Source organism: Rhinopithecus bieti, unplaced genomic scaffold (assembly GCF_001698545.2).
Source record: "Rhinopithecus bieti isolate Rb0 unplaced genomic scaffold, ASM169854v2 scaffold_22, whole genome shotgun sequence".
NCBI classification, from domain to species: domain Eukaryota; kingdom Metazoa; phylum Chordata; class Mammalia; order Primates; family Cercopithecidae; genus Rhinopithecus; species Rhinopithecus bieti.
Genome location: NW_016803136.1, coordinates 307,140 through 321,905, shown reverse-complemented (window position 1 = coordinate 321,905; position 14,766 = coordinate 307,140). Strand labels below are relative to the sequence as shown.

General features: G+C 52.3%; 1 protein-coding gene across 1 annotated transcript; it reads left to right on the top strand.

Annotated features, from left to right (window-relative positions):
* The first annotated feature begins 13,444 nt into the window (after positions 1-13,444).
* Positions 13,445-14,729, top strand: LOC108522299 (uncharacterized). Its single transcript, XM_017862429.1, has 2 exons — positions 13,445-13,721; positions 13,837-14,729. The coding sequence occupies exons 1-2, from the start codon at positions 13,570-13,572 to the stop codon at positions 14,471-14,473; spliced, it is 789 nt and encodes a 262-aa protein (XP_017717918.1). The 5' UTR covers positions 13,445-13,569; the 3' UTR covers positions 14,474-14,729.
* Positions 14,730-14,766: the final 37 nt, after the last annotated feature.

The window sequence follows — 14,766 nt, the reverse complement described above, 5'->3', positions numbered from 1 at the left end:
AGTGAGGTGGGCGATCGGAAGAACCTGATCCTTCCAGAAGCCCCAAATCTTGTGCTGGAGACATGGCATGACCGCGTTTGCAACGCTTCCCGACCTTTGCAGCCAGAAGTGACGACAGGAGTAACTCCTGTTGCCTCAACAGAAGAGGCTGCTGGGGCGGGAAGTGACGGGCCTGGGGACACCTCCCTCCGTCCACAGCCCCAAGGCTAAGGGGATGAGTATCTGGTCATTTGCTGGATACCTTTGCAGTGGCCCCAACTCTCCGGTTGGGAAACTCGGAATTGGGGCATGAAGGTTGGAATTAGAGCGTCCGGGTTGGGGGGCGTGTTTGGTTCCCTGTCAGGAACTCTGTCAAAGTCCCTCCGTTTGTAGATGGGACGCTGAGATCGCAAGAGTTTCCATCACTGGCTTACTCCCCGCCATAGAAGAGGAGTGGCAAAAACTAAACTACTGGTGTACATGCCGCTCTCCATACCACACCGCTCTCCTAGCTGTCCGGTCCTGGGGTGTGTCCTTCGCCCCACCCAGGTCCTCAGAGACTGTCCCCTTTTACCCTCTGCTTGCAGAAGTGAGCACGGGTCCCCCTGCTTTTCCTGATCCCACTCCCCCCACAGCCCGTCGGTTTTCTTAGTGTGTCAAGGGAGTCCACAGCCCCTATCCACACATGCATTCCCACCGAGCAAGCCAGCTTCCATCTCAACCTCTGTCCTGACCCCTCTTTCAAAGGTCACTGGTGCCCTTCTAGCCCAGCTCACATCCGTCCTGACCCTTATGTTGAAGGTCGCCGGTGCTCTTCCAGCTCCGCTCACCTGTCCTGACCCTGCTCTCGAAGGTCACTGGTGCCCTTCTAGAAAGTCAGCTTCCGTCTCAACCTCTGTCCTGACCCTTGTGTTGAAGGTCACCGGTGCTCTTCCAGCCCGGCTCACATTCTTCACCTACAGATGGTTCCCAACTTACGATGGCCCTGCTTAACGAGTTTTCGACTTTACGATGGTGCAAAAGTGATTCATGACCAGTACAAACCCTACCCAGAGCACCTGTACAGCCACTGTTTTCACCTTCAGTGGAAACAGATGCATAAGATGAATCACATGAGACAGTCAACACTATTATAAAATAGGCCTCGTGTTACAGGATGTTGCCGAACTGCGGGATACTGTGACTGTTCTGAGCATGTGTAAGATAGGCTAAGCTATGACATTGGGCAGGTTAGGTGTATTAAATGCATTTTTGACTTAACATGTCTAACTTACAGTGGGTTTTTTGGGACGTAACATTCATCAGTGGAGGGGCATCTGTGTGTGAGTCCCCCTTCCCCCAGGATTCTCCCTTAACTGCATGAGTCCCCCTCTCCCCGGATTCTCCCTTAACTGCGTGAGTCCCCTTGTCCCCGGAATCCTCCCTTAACTGTGTGAGTCCCCCTCTCCCCGGAATTCTCTCTTAACTGCGTGAGTCCCCCTCTCCCCGGAATCCTCCCTTAACTGCGTGAGTCCCCCTCTCCCCAGGATTCTCCCTTAACTGCGTGAGTCCCCCTCTCCCCGGAATCCTCCCTGAACTCCTTTGACACTTTGTTGCTTTACTGGCTCCGGGACTTGTTAGTCTTGTTCCCCAGCTCTCCTCTCCTTCTGAGCCTTGACAGCGGCCAGGCCTTGAGGTCTTAGGCCCCCTGTTTTCATGCCAGTTTCCTGAGGACTTACCTGCCATCACAGGTGCAAACACCAGCTACACCTGAGCTCCCCGCGATTTTCAGTTCCTGTCCTCTAGCCCACTCCCATCATTAGCTTATATGCACCATCTCGAGGTAAGCTCAGCCCAATTCCTGAATCCCCCATTTTTCTCTTTCTTTTCTTTTCTTTTCCTTTTCTTTTCTTTTCTTTCTCTTGTTTTTGAGACAGAGTCTTATTCTGTTGCCCAATCTTGTCTTGAACTCGTGGGCTCAAGTGATCCTCCCACCTCAGCCTCCCACCGCCCCCAGCTGAATTCCCCATTTCTAAATGGCTCCACCTTCCTTTCTTAGGGCCTCAGTCTCAACACCTTAGTCACCCCTAACAACTCTCATTGTCAGCCAATATGGTTAGTTTATCATAAACTTTTTTTCTTAATGATTGCACAGACAACAGTCACAGAAATCAAAAGAAAATCTTGCCCCAACAAATCAAGAATGGAAGTTCCAGGAAGCCCACACGGGAGGGTCTCGGTGTGCGGAAGCCACTCTCCCTGGGGTCTGGGCTGGGCCTGCTGCGCGCCTCTTTCCTTAGGTTTCTCAGAAGGTGCTAAGGAGCCTGGCTCCAGCGGGTGACTTCTCAAAACCGATGACACTGATCGCTCAGTGCTCTGTGCCGCTATTTACCCTATAATATTGCAATAGCAACACTCATTTTTAAAGTACAATGGGCCAGGCGTGGTGGCTCACACCTCTAATCCCAGCACTTTGGGAGGCCGAGGTGGGAGAATCACGAGGTCGGGAGTTCGAAACCAGCCTGGCCAACATGGTGAAAGCCCATCTCCCCTAAAGATAACAAAAAATTAGCCAAGCATTGTGGCACACACCTGTAATCCCAGCTGCTCGGGAGGCTGAGGCAGGAGAATTGTTTGAGCCCGGGAGGGGGAGATTGCAGTGAGCCAAGATCGCGCCATTGCACTCCAGCCTGGGCAATAGGGTGAGACTCCATCTCAGGAAAAAAAAAAAAAAAAAAGCCAGTTGTGGTGGCAGGTGCCTGTAATCCCAGCTACTCGGGAGGCTGAGGCAGAAGAATCACTTGAACCCAGGAGGTGGAGGTTTCAGTGAGCTGAGATCGTGCCACTGCACTCAGCCTGTGCACAGCCTGGACGACAGAATGAGACTCTGTCTCTAAATAAACAAATAAATAAATAAATCTACATGGAAATATATCAGAAGTCCTACTCTCCTTTAAAGACTTCTCTGTGTCTTTATGTGGGAAAAAAGAAGGGGACACTTTGCTAAAATAAATAATAATAATAATAATAATAATATGAAGCATATGTTTCTGCAGCTTAACAATACAGTTGCCCCTCAGTATCCATGGGGCATTGGTTCCAGGGCCCCCCACCTGCCAGATAACAAAATCCTGGATGCTCAGGTCCCAGGCCCCAAGTCAGCCCTGTGGAACCCGTGGATACCAAAATTTGGGTCTTGACTTCTCAGCATCCTGAGAATTCTGTATTTTTATTCCAGAGTTGGTTGAATCTGTAGCTGCAGAACTGGTGGATGCAGAAGGCTGTACATCTTGGACTTTTCCCTTGCTGTGTATAAATCTACTCATTCTTTTTAATGGCTGTGTGGTGTTTTATAGCTCAGCTAGTGCCATCATTTTTTTTCCTCCCCTCCCTCCCTCCCTCCCTCCCTCCGCCTCACCTCACGCTCCCTCCCTTCTTCCTTTCTTCCTTCCTTCCTTGTTTTTTTCTTTTTTTTGAAGGAGCCTCGCTCTGTCGCCCAGGCTGCTGGAGTGCAGTGGAATGATCTCAGTGGTGCAATTTCGGCTCACTGCAACCTCTGCCTCCCAGGTTCAAGGGATTCTCCTGCCTCAGCCTCTTGAGTAGCCGGTATTACACGTGCCCGCCACCATACCTGGCTAATTTTTGTATTTTTTAGTAGAGACGGGGTTTCACCACGCTAGCCAGGCTGGTCGCAAACTCCCGACCTCAGGTGGTCTGCCCGTCTCGGCCTCCCAGTGTTGGGATGACAGGAGTGAGCCACCGCGCCCAGCTCCATCATTTATGTCATCAGTGCTACGGTTTGAATGTATAGGTCCCTCCAAAATTCTTATGTTGAGACTGAATCCTCGACATGATAGTATTAAGATGCAGGGCCCTTAGGAAATGGTTAAATCATGAAGGAGGGACCTCAAGAACGGGATTATGACCTTACAAAGAGGTGCAGGGGACCTGTGTGATGCCTTGTGACTTCCTGCCTTCTGCCACGTAACAAGCAACATGGCACCATCTTGGAAGCGGAGCAGCCCTCACTGGGCACGGAGTCCGTCAGCACCTGATCTTGGACGTCCCGGCCTCCAGAGCTGTAAGGAACAAGGATCTACTATTTGTCAATTAGTCTGTGGCACTTTATTATAGCAGCGTGAACAGACTGAGACAGCCAGTCTTCTAGCAACATAGCCAACAGGCTGTGTTTAGTTTTTTGATATTAGGATAGCGTCATCTCTGAAAATCTTTCTGCAAATGTCTTTGCTTGCGTGTACTCACATTTTTGTAGGACATTATCCTAAAATGGTTACATTTCCACTTAAAATGATTAAGGCCGGGCATGGTGGCTCACACCTATAATCCCAGCACTTTGGAAGACCAAGGCAGGCAGATGACTTGAGCCCAGGAGTTTGAGAGTGACCTGGGCAACCCTGTGAAACCCCATCTCTACAAAAAATTATCGGGGTGTGGTGGTGCACTCCTGCAGTCCCAGCTACTCGGGAGACTGAAGCGGGAGGATCACTTGAACCCCGGGATGTCAAGGCTGCAGTGAGCTGTGATTATACCGCTGCACTCCAGCCTGGGTGACAGTGAGACCCTGTTTCAAAAAGGAAAAATAATCAGATTAAAGGACGTGTACATTTAAAATGTCGCCAGCTCTTGCCAAAATACCTGCTGCAGTTTGTTTTGCTGCACACCCCCACGGTGGGTGTGTGGTCACCCACCGCACATCCTCACTCACCCTGGGTGGTTTTTCCTGCTTATTGAGATAGAGGATGTAGTTTCATCTCTATCTGTAGAAACCCAGTAAGCACAAGTTCCTCTTTGGTTTTCATTGCACAAGACCAGCTGTGACCCAACTGTGTCTTACAAGAGAGTGTTCTTATTCAAGGTCTATTGAGTAAACACCCGTGCCTTTCCTCCTGGTCAGGGGTTCTCCAGTGCGTGGTTTGTGCCCTTCCTCCCAGTCAGGGGTCCTCCAGTGCGTGATTTGTGCCTTTCCTCCCAGTCAGGGTCCTCCAGTGTGTGATTTCTTGGTTCGCTCAGGATATCAATGATCATCCTTTGTATAGGTAGTGAGGTCACATTTTGCTGTTAAGTGGTTTTTCTATTCTTTGCCCCTTTCTGCAGCAGCAGGTGGGACGTCTTCTATGCAGTGCACTCAGGTGCAGACGGTATCGAGATAATTGCTTGAATTCTTGTGTAGACTTTTGTAATTCTTCAGTAGAGACAAAAATCTTGGAATCCATGCCATCAGTGTAAGAATGTTGGAATGCTGTTTTGGTTTGTTTTCTTATTCTAAAAGTCTGCCTTTAAATGTTAAGCACCAAATTCTGAAGGATTTTGCACCAATCCACACTATCACCACAGGGACAGGACATCTGGACATAAACATTTGTTTCCACCTAAAAAGACAGAAAGTGGATTTTGCCCAGCAGGTGAGACAAGAAAAGCCAGAGAGGCTTAAAGGCTTGTAGGTCCCTGAGAAGAAAGCCGGAGCCCCAGCACTCTGGGCCGACCCTAGTAGGAGAGAAACCCCCATCAGCTTGAGAGGATCCTAATCTGGAAGCCACTGCCTGGGTTCCAGCACTTCCCCTGCGAGGCTGAAGCCCCCATAAAGAAGTTCTATGTTCAATAAAGCGCCAGGAGACAGAGAGTGAGGACCTGAGGGTGCTGTTCAGCCAGAGAGGCCTAAGGGGGAGGCCTCTGTGTACCGCAGAGTCCCTCCTACCCCATCATGGGCAGGTAATGGCTGCTAAGAGCTCCCATGCTCCCAGTAGTGAAAGGACCAGCACATTGGCTGAGACCTGGATTTGGGACAAACAGAATGCAAAACAGGCAGCTCATGGACACCAAAGCAGAGAGTAGCACTGGGTGTGGTGGCTCTGACCTGTAATCCCAGCACTGTGGGAGGCTGAGGTGGGCAGATCACCTGAGGTCAGGAGTTCAAGACCAGCCCAGGCAGCCTGGCCAAACCCCATCTCTACTAAAAATACAAAAATTAGCTGGGTGTGGTGGTGCACACCTGTAGTCCCAGTACTCGGGAGGTTGAGGCAGGAGAATCACTTGAACCTGGGAGGCAGAGATTACAGTGAGCTGAGATTGCACCACTGCACTCCAGCCTGGGTGAGAGAGCAAGACTCAAAATTAAATTAAATAATTAAATTAAATTAAATTAAATTAAATTAAATTACTGATAATGGCCGGCCAAGGTGGCTCATGGCTGTAATCCCAGAACTTTGGGAGGCTGAGGTGAGTGGATCACTTGAGGTCAGCAGTTGGAGACCAGCCTGGTCAACGTGGTGAAACCACGTCTCTGCTAAAAATACAAAAATTAGATGGGCGTGGTGGCAGGTGCCTGTAGTCCCAGCTACTCTGGAGGCTGAGGTAGTAGAATCACTTGGACCTGGGAGGCGGAGGTTGCAGTGAGCTGAGATCGCACCTCTGCACTCCAGCCTGGGCCACAGATACTCTGTCTTAAAGAAAAAAACAGAGAGTGGCACTCAATGGCTGAGCAGAACAAGTTACACATCAGTAGAGGCCAGGGAGGTGGGAAGATGAGCACGGGCCAGGTGCTCACCACCAGCCTCCCAGCCTTGCTGTCAGGATGCCAGATAAGCCTCCCAGGTGCCACCACCTTGGCCAAGCACCCCTCCCTTCTCTGCCTTGCCTTGCCTTGCCTCTCCTCTCCTCTCCCTTTCCCTCCCTCCATTTCTCCCTTCTTCCCTTCCTTCCCTTCTCTCTCTCTCTCTCTCTCTCTCTCTCTCTCTTTCAACAGAGTCTCACTCTGTCACCAGGCTGCAGTGCAGTGGTGCGATCTTGGCTCACTGCAACCTCTGCCTCCCAGGCTCTAGCCATTCTCCCACCTCAGCCTCCCTAGCAGCTGGGACTACAGGCACACACCACCACACTGGGCTAGTTGTTGTATTTTTTGTAGAGATGGCATTTCACCATGTTGTGCAGACTGATCTCTCCTGAGCTCAAGCAGTCCTCCTGCCTCAGCCTTCTGAGTGGCTGGGATTACAGGCATGCACCACCATGCCCAGCTAAGTTTTGTATTTTTAGTAGAGACGGTGTTTCACCATGTTGGCTAGGCTGGTCTTGAACTCCTGACTTCAAGTGACCCATCTGCCTTGGCCTCCCAAAGCGCTGCGATTACAGGCGTGAGCCACCGCACCCAGCCCTCAAAGGGGTGTTTTTAAAACTTGATGTTTGTGTCTTGGTCTAGCCCTGCAGGGTTCAAGTTTTTTTTTTTTTTTTTTTTTGAGATGGAGTCTTGCTCTGTCGCCCAGGCTGGTGTGCAGTGGTGTGATCTCGGCTCACTGCAGGCTCCGCCTCCTGGGTTCACGCCATTCTCCTGCCTCAGCCTCCCAAGTAGCTGGGACTACAGGCGCCCACCACCTCGCCCGACTAGGTTTTTGTATTTTTTTTTAGTAGAGACGGGGTTTCACCGTGTTAGCCAGGATGGTCTCGATTTCCTGACCTCGTGATCTGCCCATCTCAGCCTCCCAAAGCGCTGGGATTACAGGTGTGAGCCACTGCACCTGGCCCTAGGGTTCAAGTTTGAACCCTACGGGAAAGCAGACATAAAGGAAGCCACGGGGCATCAGGACCACCCTACCCATGTAACCAGGAGGACTGAGAGGCACTTTGCAGCAGAACAACCACAGCCTAGTGCCTGGGAGCTACAGGGGCCCTTTGCTACCACCAGCATTGGCAGCAGTGCCCAGGGCTTTGGGCGGTTCCTGGCAAGGGGTAACGAGCAAAGGGCAAGGGGACTGTACCCGTGTGCCAGTGCTGCCACCTCTCTCAGGCGGCTGCAGGGCCTGATGGTGCTCGCAGCAGGGGCACCCTATCGGAGGACCGTGGTGGTTCACTGTCACACACCGTAGAAGAATCAGAGGCCAGGACAGTGAGGGCTAGAAAAAGAAAATTAATAGCATTCCATGTGTGTGACCAGGTTTATTTATGAGCTTATGAAAGACACCTTTGGGGATTCTTATGAAAGACGCCTTCGGGGGTTCCCAGACGTACTTGTCAGTGGTTGGAGATGGGGGTGGAAGTCCTACAAGGGAGGGGAGAGGGGCAACCACACAGCCCCAGTTGGCGCCAGGCAGATGTGGCCTGGGAAGAGATAAGACCCTCCCTCACCCCAAGTTCTTCCCCCTCTGGCTCATTCTCAGTAAAGACCCGAAACTGAAACACATTTCTTCAAAGCATGTAAATGTCTCCAGCAAGTATCATGCTGCGAACCACAGCTGCCTCCAGCCTGCACGTATTCTGCTCTGAACTGGGGTAGGAGAGGGATGCATGAGGCCACTGCAGCTCCTGGGAATGACACAGCTGGTCACCTGTCATTGTGTGGAGCAAACAGGCTGCCTCCAAGGGCCCTCGCTCTCCGTCCCTTCCCGGCAGTCCCTGCATACTCAAATCCTCAAGGGGTCCTAGAGTACTGTGGAGACCTTTGAGCCTGCCTTTGGCGTGTGGCCACACAGACCAGACATTTGATCCCCAGAGATAATGACAGCACGCCCTTCTAGCAATTCAGCCCAAGAGCCAAGGGTCTTCAATTGCTCAACCAAGAGCTATTTTTCTGGCCTGCAAGTCCTCGTCCAGTGTGAATATGCAGAACAGAGCCAGAAGTGCAAGTGTATTGATGCAGCTCCAAGGAGGCCATGTGCCCCAGCTCTTTGCAAAATCCCTTCTGGATTTATTTTGCAGAAGACAAGGAAGGTCCTTTTCTGTGTAACTAGGGAGCATTAGGGAGAATCAGCTCTTAGCTTACAAAGAGGCCTCCAGAGTGGAGCCGTGTTTGACGGGCATCAGGGGACTCCCCACACTGGGCACACTGGACTGACAGATGCCAGCTGCACTTGCTGTCTGGGTTTGTGTCATCATTTGGGCCTGGCCAGACCCCACGTCTCCAACCAAACTGATGGTCTCCCAACTGAGAGATTAGAAAAAAAAAAAAAAAAAAAAAAGCCAACCAGGCACGGTGGCTCACACCTATAATCCCAGCACTTTAGGAGGCCAAGGCAGGTAGATCACCTGAGGTCAGGAGTTCGAGATCAGCCTGGCTGATCTCAACATGGTGAAACCCCGTCTCTACTAAAAATACAAAAATTAACCGGGTGTGGTGGCAGGCTCCTGTAATCCCAGCTACTCGGGAGGTTGAGGCAGGAGAATCACTTGAACCCAGGAGGTGGATGTTGCAGTGAGCCAAGATCGCGCCACTGCACTGCAGCCTAAGCAACAAGAGCAAAACGCTGTCTCAACAACAACAACAACAAAACCCCCAAACAAACAAACAAAAAACAAGCTAGCCTGTTCCTTCAGACCTGATAGTCCTGAAAGCGAGAAGTTTGGTAGCCCTTTGCCTCTATCTGGTTCAGGCCATCTTTGCGAGTCCCAGGGGCTCAGGGTTATTAATCGACCTCATCAACATGTGTGCGTACACTCATATGGGCTGTGTTGTGTCAGGTTTGTGTTTTTAATTCAATTTGCTTCTTTACTGAATATGACAGAACCCTTTCAATGTTCTTTGAAAACTATCACCTTAATCTAAAATAAGGAGCAAAATAACTTTTTGTTAAAAACGTTTTTGGGACAGGGTCTTGCTCCACCACCCAGAAGTGCAATGGCGTGATCATAGCTCATTGCAGCCTTGACCTGGGCTCAAGTGATTTCCCCACCACCTCACCTGCCTGAGAATCTGAGCTCACCCTAATGAGAATCTGAGCCCACCCTCCTGAGAATATGAGCTCACCCTCCTGAGAATCTGAGCCTCTACAGATACATGCCACCATGCCAGGCTAATTTTAACAAAAATTTTGTAGATGGCCGGACGCGGTGCTCACACCTGTAATCCTGGCACTTTGGGAGGCCGAGGCGGGAGGATGCCTTGAGCCCAGGAGTTCAAGACCAGCCTGGGCAAGATGGTAAGACCTTGTCTCTACAAAGATAGAAATAAATGTTAAAAAAATTATAAATTATGAAAATAGAGCAATAAAATATAAACATAAATTATAAAAGTAGAGCTTTACAGCTGGGTGGGTGGGGGGTGAACTCCAGTGGTCCCAGCAACTCAGGAGGCAGAAGTGCGAGGCTTGCTTGAGCCCAGGCGTTCAAGGCTGCAATGAGCTATGATCGTGCCACTGCACTCCAGCCTGTGTGACAGAGAGAGACCCTGTCTCTATTAAAAAAATAAATTGTAGAGATGGGGACTCACTGTGTTGCCCAGGCTGTTCTCAAACTCCTGGGATGAAACAATCTCCGCCCCTCGACTTCCCAAAGTGCTGAGATGACAGGTCTAAGCCACCATGCCCGGCCGTAAAGTTCTATTTTTCAAAAAGCATTTGGGTTGACGGGTGCATATGAAGGAAAGAGAAGACCTGGTTCAACAGCAGGCAAATCCACACATCATGAGCCACAGAACAACCCAAGACCTGGGGACTGGGAGCGGGAAGGTGTTGGGCAGAGGGCAGCAGCCAGCATACAGGTCCCAGGGTGTGTTTAATTCACTGTCTGGCGGGGCTTACTGACGGCAAGCTGTTCCAAAACAGTACACAGCAGCGGTGTGGGGGTTCTGCCCTCTTCCTGTCTGACTTAACTCCCATTCGGGCAGTGGCTTAATTTAGTTCAGAAAAAAACAAAAATGCAGGACTGGCATTCATGGTGAGGCAGCTTTTGTTTCTCAGACCCTGCCGGGAGAGGCCTCGGGCCAGAAGCCAAGTCCTCTGAGGACACTGCATCTCCGTGACCCAGGCGGAGGGCTGAGGGCCCTGCTCTGGAGGGACAGCTTTGAGAAGAGACCTGTCTTGCGCAAGCCCCTGGTCTCCTGGGGCCTGTTCGTTTTGTCTGACTTGTGTCTGATTTCTAGGTATATCCCAGCTGTTATTCAAAAGCAGGCCTGTCTTCAGAGCTGGTAAAGGTAGAATGCGCTGCCTTTCCTAGGATTTGATTTGAGTTTCTTTAAGCAATGTCCTTTGGAAAACATCTAGATAAGACGCAGGATGATGATGGGCCCAGTAGTGAGGCCTTTCCGAAAATCCAAAGCAGATTAGCTGTGTGGACTCACTGCTCAGGACTACGGAAACACTCCTTACTTCCAGGGGCTGAGCCACATGGCTCTTATGTAAGGACAAAGAAAATCGCCTTCTCTCCCACCCAGAAGGACTCTCAGGCAGGTTGGAATACGAAGAGTTCAAGAAGATGCCTCGGCCAGGCCACAGGTGCCCTCTGGGTTCCCCTCATGTCGCTTCTAGTTGGCTTAGGCTTCTCTTCGAGTTCTTTAAAGACAGGGGCACGACCTTGGCTCACTGCAACCTCCACCTCCCAGGTTCAAGCAATTCTCCTGCCTCATCCTCCTGAGTAGCTGGGATTACAAGCGCCCGCCACCACGCCCAGCTAATTTTTGTATTTTTAGTACAGACAGGGTTTCATCATGTTGGCCAGGCTGGTCTCGAACTCTGGACCTCAGGTGATACACCTGCCTCAGCCTCCCAAAGTGCTGAGATGACAGGCGTGAGCCACCGGGCCCGGTCCCCTCCTTAGCGTATTTTGATTGGTTGAACAGAACTCTGGGAGCCATGTGGGGTGTCAGTGTTTGGTGCAGCTTATTGGTGGGGTGGCGGCTGAACGGTTTGGGAGAATCTGCATATGGGACCCCGGTCTCCACCTCAGCTTCTCCATCAGTGTCAGTCCTGGGGCTGGATTCTCTCCAAGGCCCTCTGATTTCTTGTGTGTGTCAATGCTGAGCATATCTGTAAAGAAGGAAGGCTGGGTGTGGTGGCTCACTCCTGTAATCCCAACACTTTGGGAGGCCATGGGGGGAGAGGGGTAGATCGCTTGAGGTCAGGAGTTCGAGACCAGCCTGACAAACATGGCAAAACCTCGTCTCTACAAAAAATACAAAATAGCCAGGTGTGGTGGTACATGCCTGTAGTCCCAGCTACTGGGGAGGTTGAGGCAGAAGAATCGCTTGAACCCAGGAGTTCAACCCAGATTTAAGGAGGCGGAGGTTGCAGTGAGCCGAGATTGCACCACTGCACTCCAGTCTGGGTGACAGAGTGTGACTCTGTCTTAAAAAAAAAAAAAAGTCCGGGTGCAGTGCCTCACACTTGTAATCCCAGCACTTTGGGAGGCCGAGGCGGGTGGATCACGAGGTCAGGAGATGAAGACTATCCTGGCTAAGACAGTGAAACCCCGTGTCTACTAAAAATACAAAAAAAAAAAAAAAAAAAAGCCGGGCGAGGTGGCGGGCGCCTGTAGTCCCAGCTACTCGGGAGGCTGAGGCAGGAGAATGGCGTGAACCCGGGAGGCGGGACTTGCAGTGAGCTGAGATCGTGCCACTGCACTCCAGCCTGGGCGACAGAGCAAGAGTACGTCTCAAAAAAAAAGGAGGCCACGCTGGGTGACAGGAGCCTCTCCTCGGTGCCAGGGTGGCACCTTGGCAAGTCCTTTTAGTAGATCTGGCTTCCTGAACCCAGAGGACAACCTCAGGACCGCCGTCTTCCCGGACACGTTTCCCAATCTCACCAGCTTTTCATGCTTGGCCAGCAAATTCCCTCCAGTGAGTCCAGGCTTCCCACTACCAACAAACCGTCTTTCTACAACCCCAGAAAGCACTGAGATTCCTCCTCCGATGCCACGTGGCTGTGCAGATGGTGGGATCCAAAGGGGTAGGAGGTACAGCTGCGTCCTTGCGTCAGAGGCCTGTGAACCGGAGTGACTCCATCTTGAAAAGGAGCTGGGTAAAATGAGGCTGAGACCTACTGGGCTGCCTTCCAGACGGTTCAGGCATTCTAAGTCACAGGATGAGACAGGAGGTCGGCACAAGATAGATCATAAAGACCTTGCTGATAAAACAGTCCGCAGTGAAGAAACCGGCCGAAACCCACCAAAACCAAGATGGCCACAAGAGTGGCCTCTGGTCGTCCTCACTGCTACACTCCCACCAGCTCCACCAGAGTTTACAAATGCCATGGCAACATCAGGAAGTTACCCTATATGGTCTAAAAACGGGAGGCATGAATAGCCCACCCCTTATTTAGCATATCCTCAAGAAATAACCATAAAAATGGGCAACCAGCAGCCCTCGGGGCTACTCTAAGGAGTAGCCATTCTTTTGTTCCTTTACTTTCCTAATAAACTTGCTTTCACTGTGTGGACTCGCCCTGAATTCTTTCTTTTTTTCTTTTCTTTTGAGACAGAGTCTCGCTCTGTCGCCCAGGCTGGAGAGCAGTGGCGCGATCTCAGCTCACTGCAAGCTCCGCCTCCCGGGTTCACGCCATTCTCCTGCCTCAGCCTCCCGAGTAGCTGGGACTACAGGCGCCCGCCACCTCGCCCGGCTAGTTTTCATATTTTTTAGTAGAGACGGGGTTTCACCGGGTTAGCCAGGATGGTTTCGATCTCCTGACCTCGTGATCCACCCGTCTCGGCCTCCCAAAGTGCTGGGATTACAGGCTTGAGCCACCGCGCCCGGCCTTGAATTCTTTCTTGCGCGGGATCCAAGAATGTTCTCTGGGGGTCTGGATCACGACCCCTTCCTGGTAACACTCGTACTGCCCATTTGGTCAGGACTGTGCACTGTGGATTTTGTAATCTATTTCCACAGACACTGAATGAATGAACCACCTCCCAGCACACAGGTGTGTGCCAGGATTTACCTTCTGTGGAGGGATGATGCTGGCTTTCTGTTCGCTGCAAGCTGTCTCGGATCAGCTGTGTGACTTAGGGCAAGTGAAATCCCTCTCTGTTTCCTTACATGAAAGTGACAGGTAAGGGACGTAAGTGGCGGGAACTTGGCCAGCGGGTCTCTAAGATCTACCTGCTCTGAGTTTCTGAGTTTAACAGGTCTGTCCCAAGCAGGACAAGTATCCTTCATCTTTGCAGGGATGTGGACTGGGCTGCCACCGTCTCGGCCAGGGACGTGCAGGGTGTGACTCCTCTTCTGAGCTGTCCTGTAGGTCTGGGTGAGGTTCCAGCTCCAGGCCCTCGGCTGAACACCCACCCATCAGAACCCCCAGGGGAGGGCTGCCGGTGGAGCGGGGACTCCCCGCACTTTCTGCTGACCTCGGAGGCCTGTGAGAAAAGGTACTGGATTTGGGAACAGCCCAGTCCTACACCCCGCAGCTACGGAGACGGGTTCCCGCTCAGGATAAGGCTTCGTTGTCAAACCGAAGGGCTGGGGAGAAGTGCTGTCTGTTTTTCAGAAGGGATTCTCCCGGGGGTGGGGCGGGCAGCGCGGTTAGCCCCTGTGAGGGAAAAGCTCTGGTCCCCACTGGGCGGCCGGCGGCCTTGGAGGCAGCCCGCGGTCAACCTGCTGAGCTTGTCCACGAGTCTGCGCCAGCCGCAGGTCTCTGCCCTGCGTGTCCTGTGTGGCCACAGCCTGTCCAGCCGAGCACCGGGGCGACCCGCGCCTGCGGAGCCCCTGAGGACAAGCCTTTCCTCCGGGACCCGCAGGAGCGCCAGAGCCCGCCTTCCTGGGCCAACAGGCGGCTGCGGCCATACGAAGCGCATTAACTATTAATAATTTCCAGTTGTTTGCTCGCTGGCTTCGCCCGGTTCCCCAGGCCTCTGAGGATGGGATCCTGCTCCGTCTGGCTCCCCCGACCGCCAGGTCGGAAGCTGTTAGCGCCTCCCGGGTCCCGCTGGGACAGGGCGAGGGGTCAACGCGCCCCCAGAGCCCCGGCGCGAGCGGGTCCCCGCGTCCACCTGTAGCGCGCCCGGGGCCAGACCGGGCTGGGGCGTTTCGTGCTCGGCATCCCCGGCGCGCGGGGATCGGCCTCTGGGGGCGGGGCCGGGAGCCAGGGGCGGGGCCTG

What these genes read in the sequence shown, in the direction of transcription:
- LOC108522299 (XM_017862429.1), top strand. Translation starts at nt 13,570, where the DNA reads ATGAACCACCTCCCAGCACACAGGTGTGTGCCAGGATTTACCTTCTGT. An exon ending in TCCTTACATGAAAGTGACAG is followed by an intron (nt 13,722 to 13,836) that starts GTAAGGGACGTA and finishes TCATCTTTGCAG; the next exon opens with GGATGTGGACTGGGCTGCCA.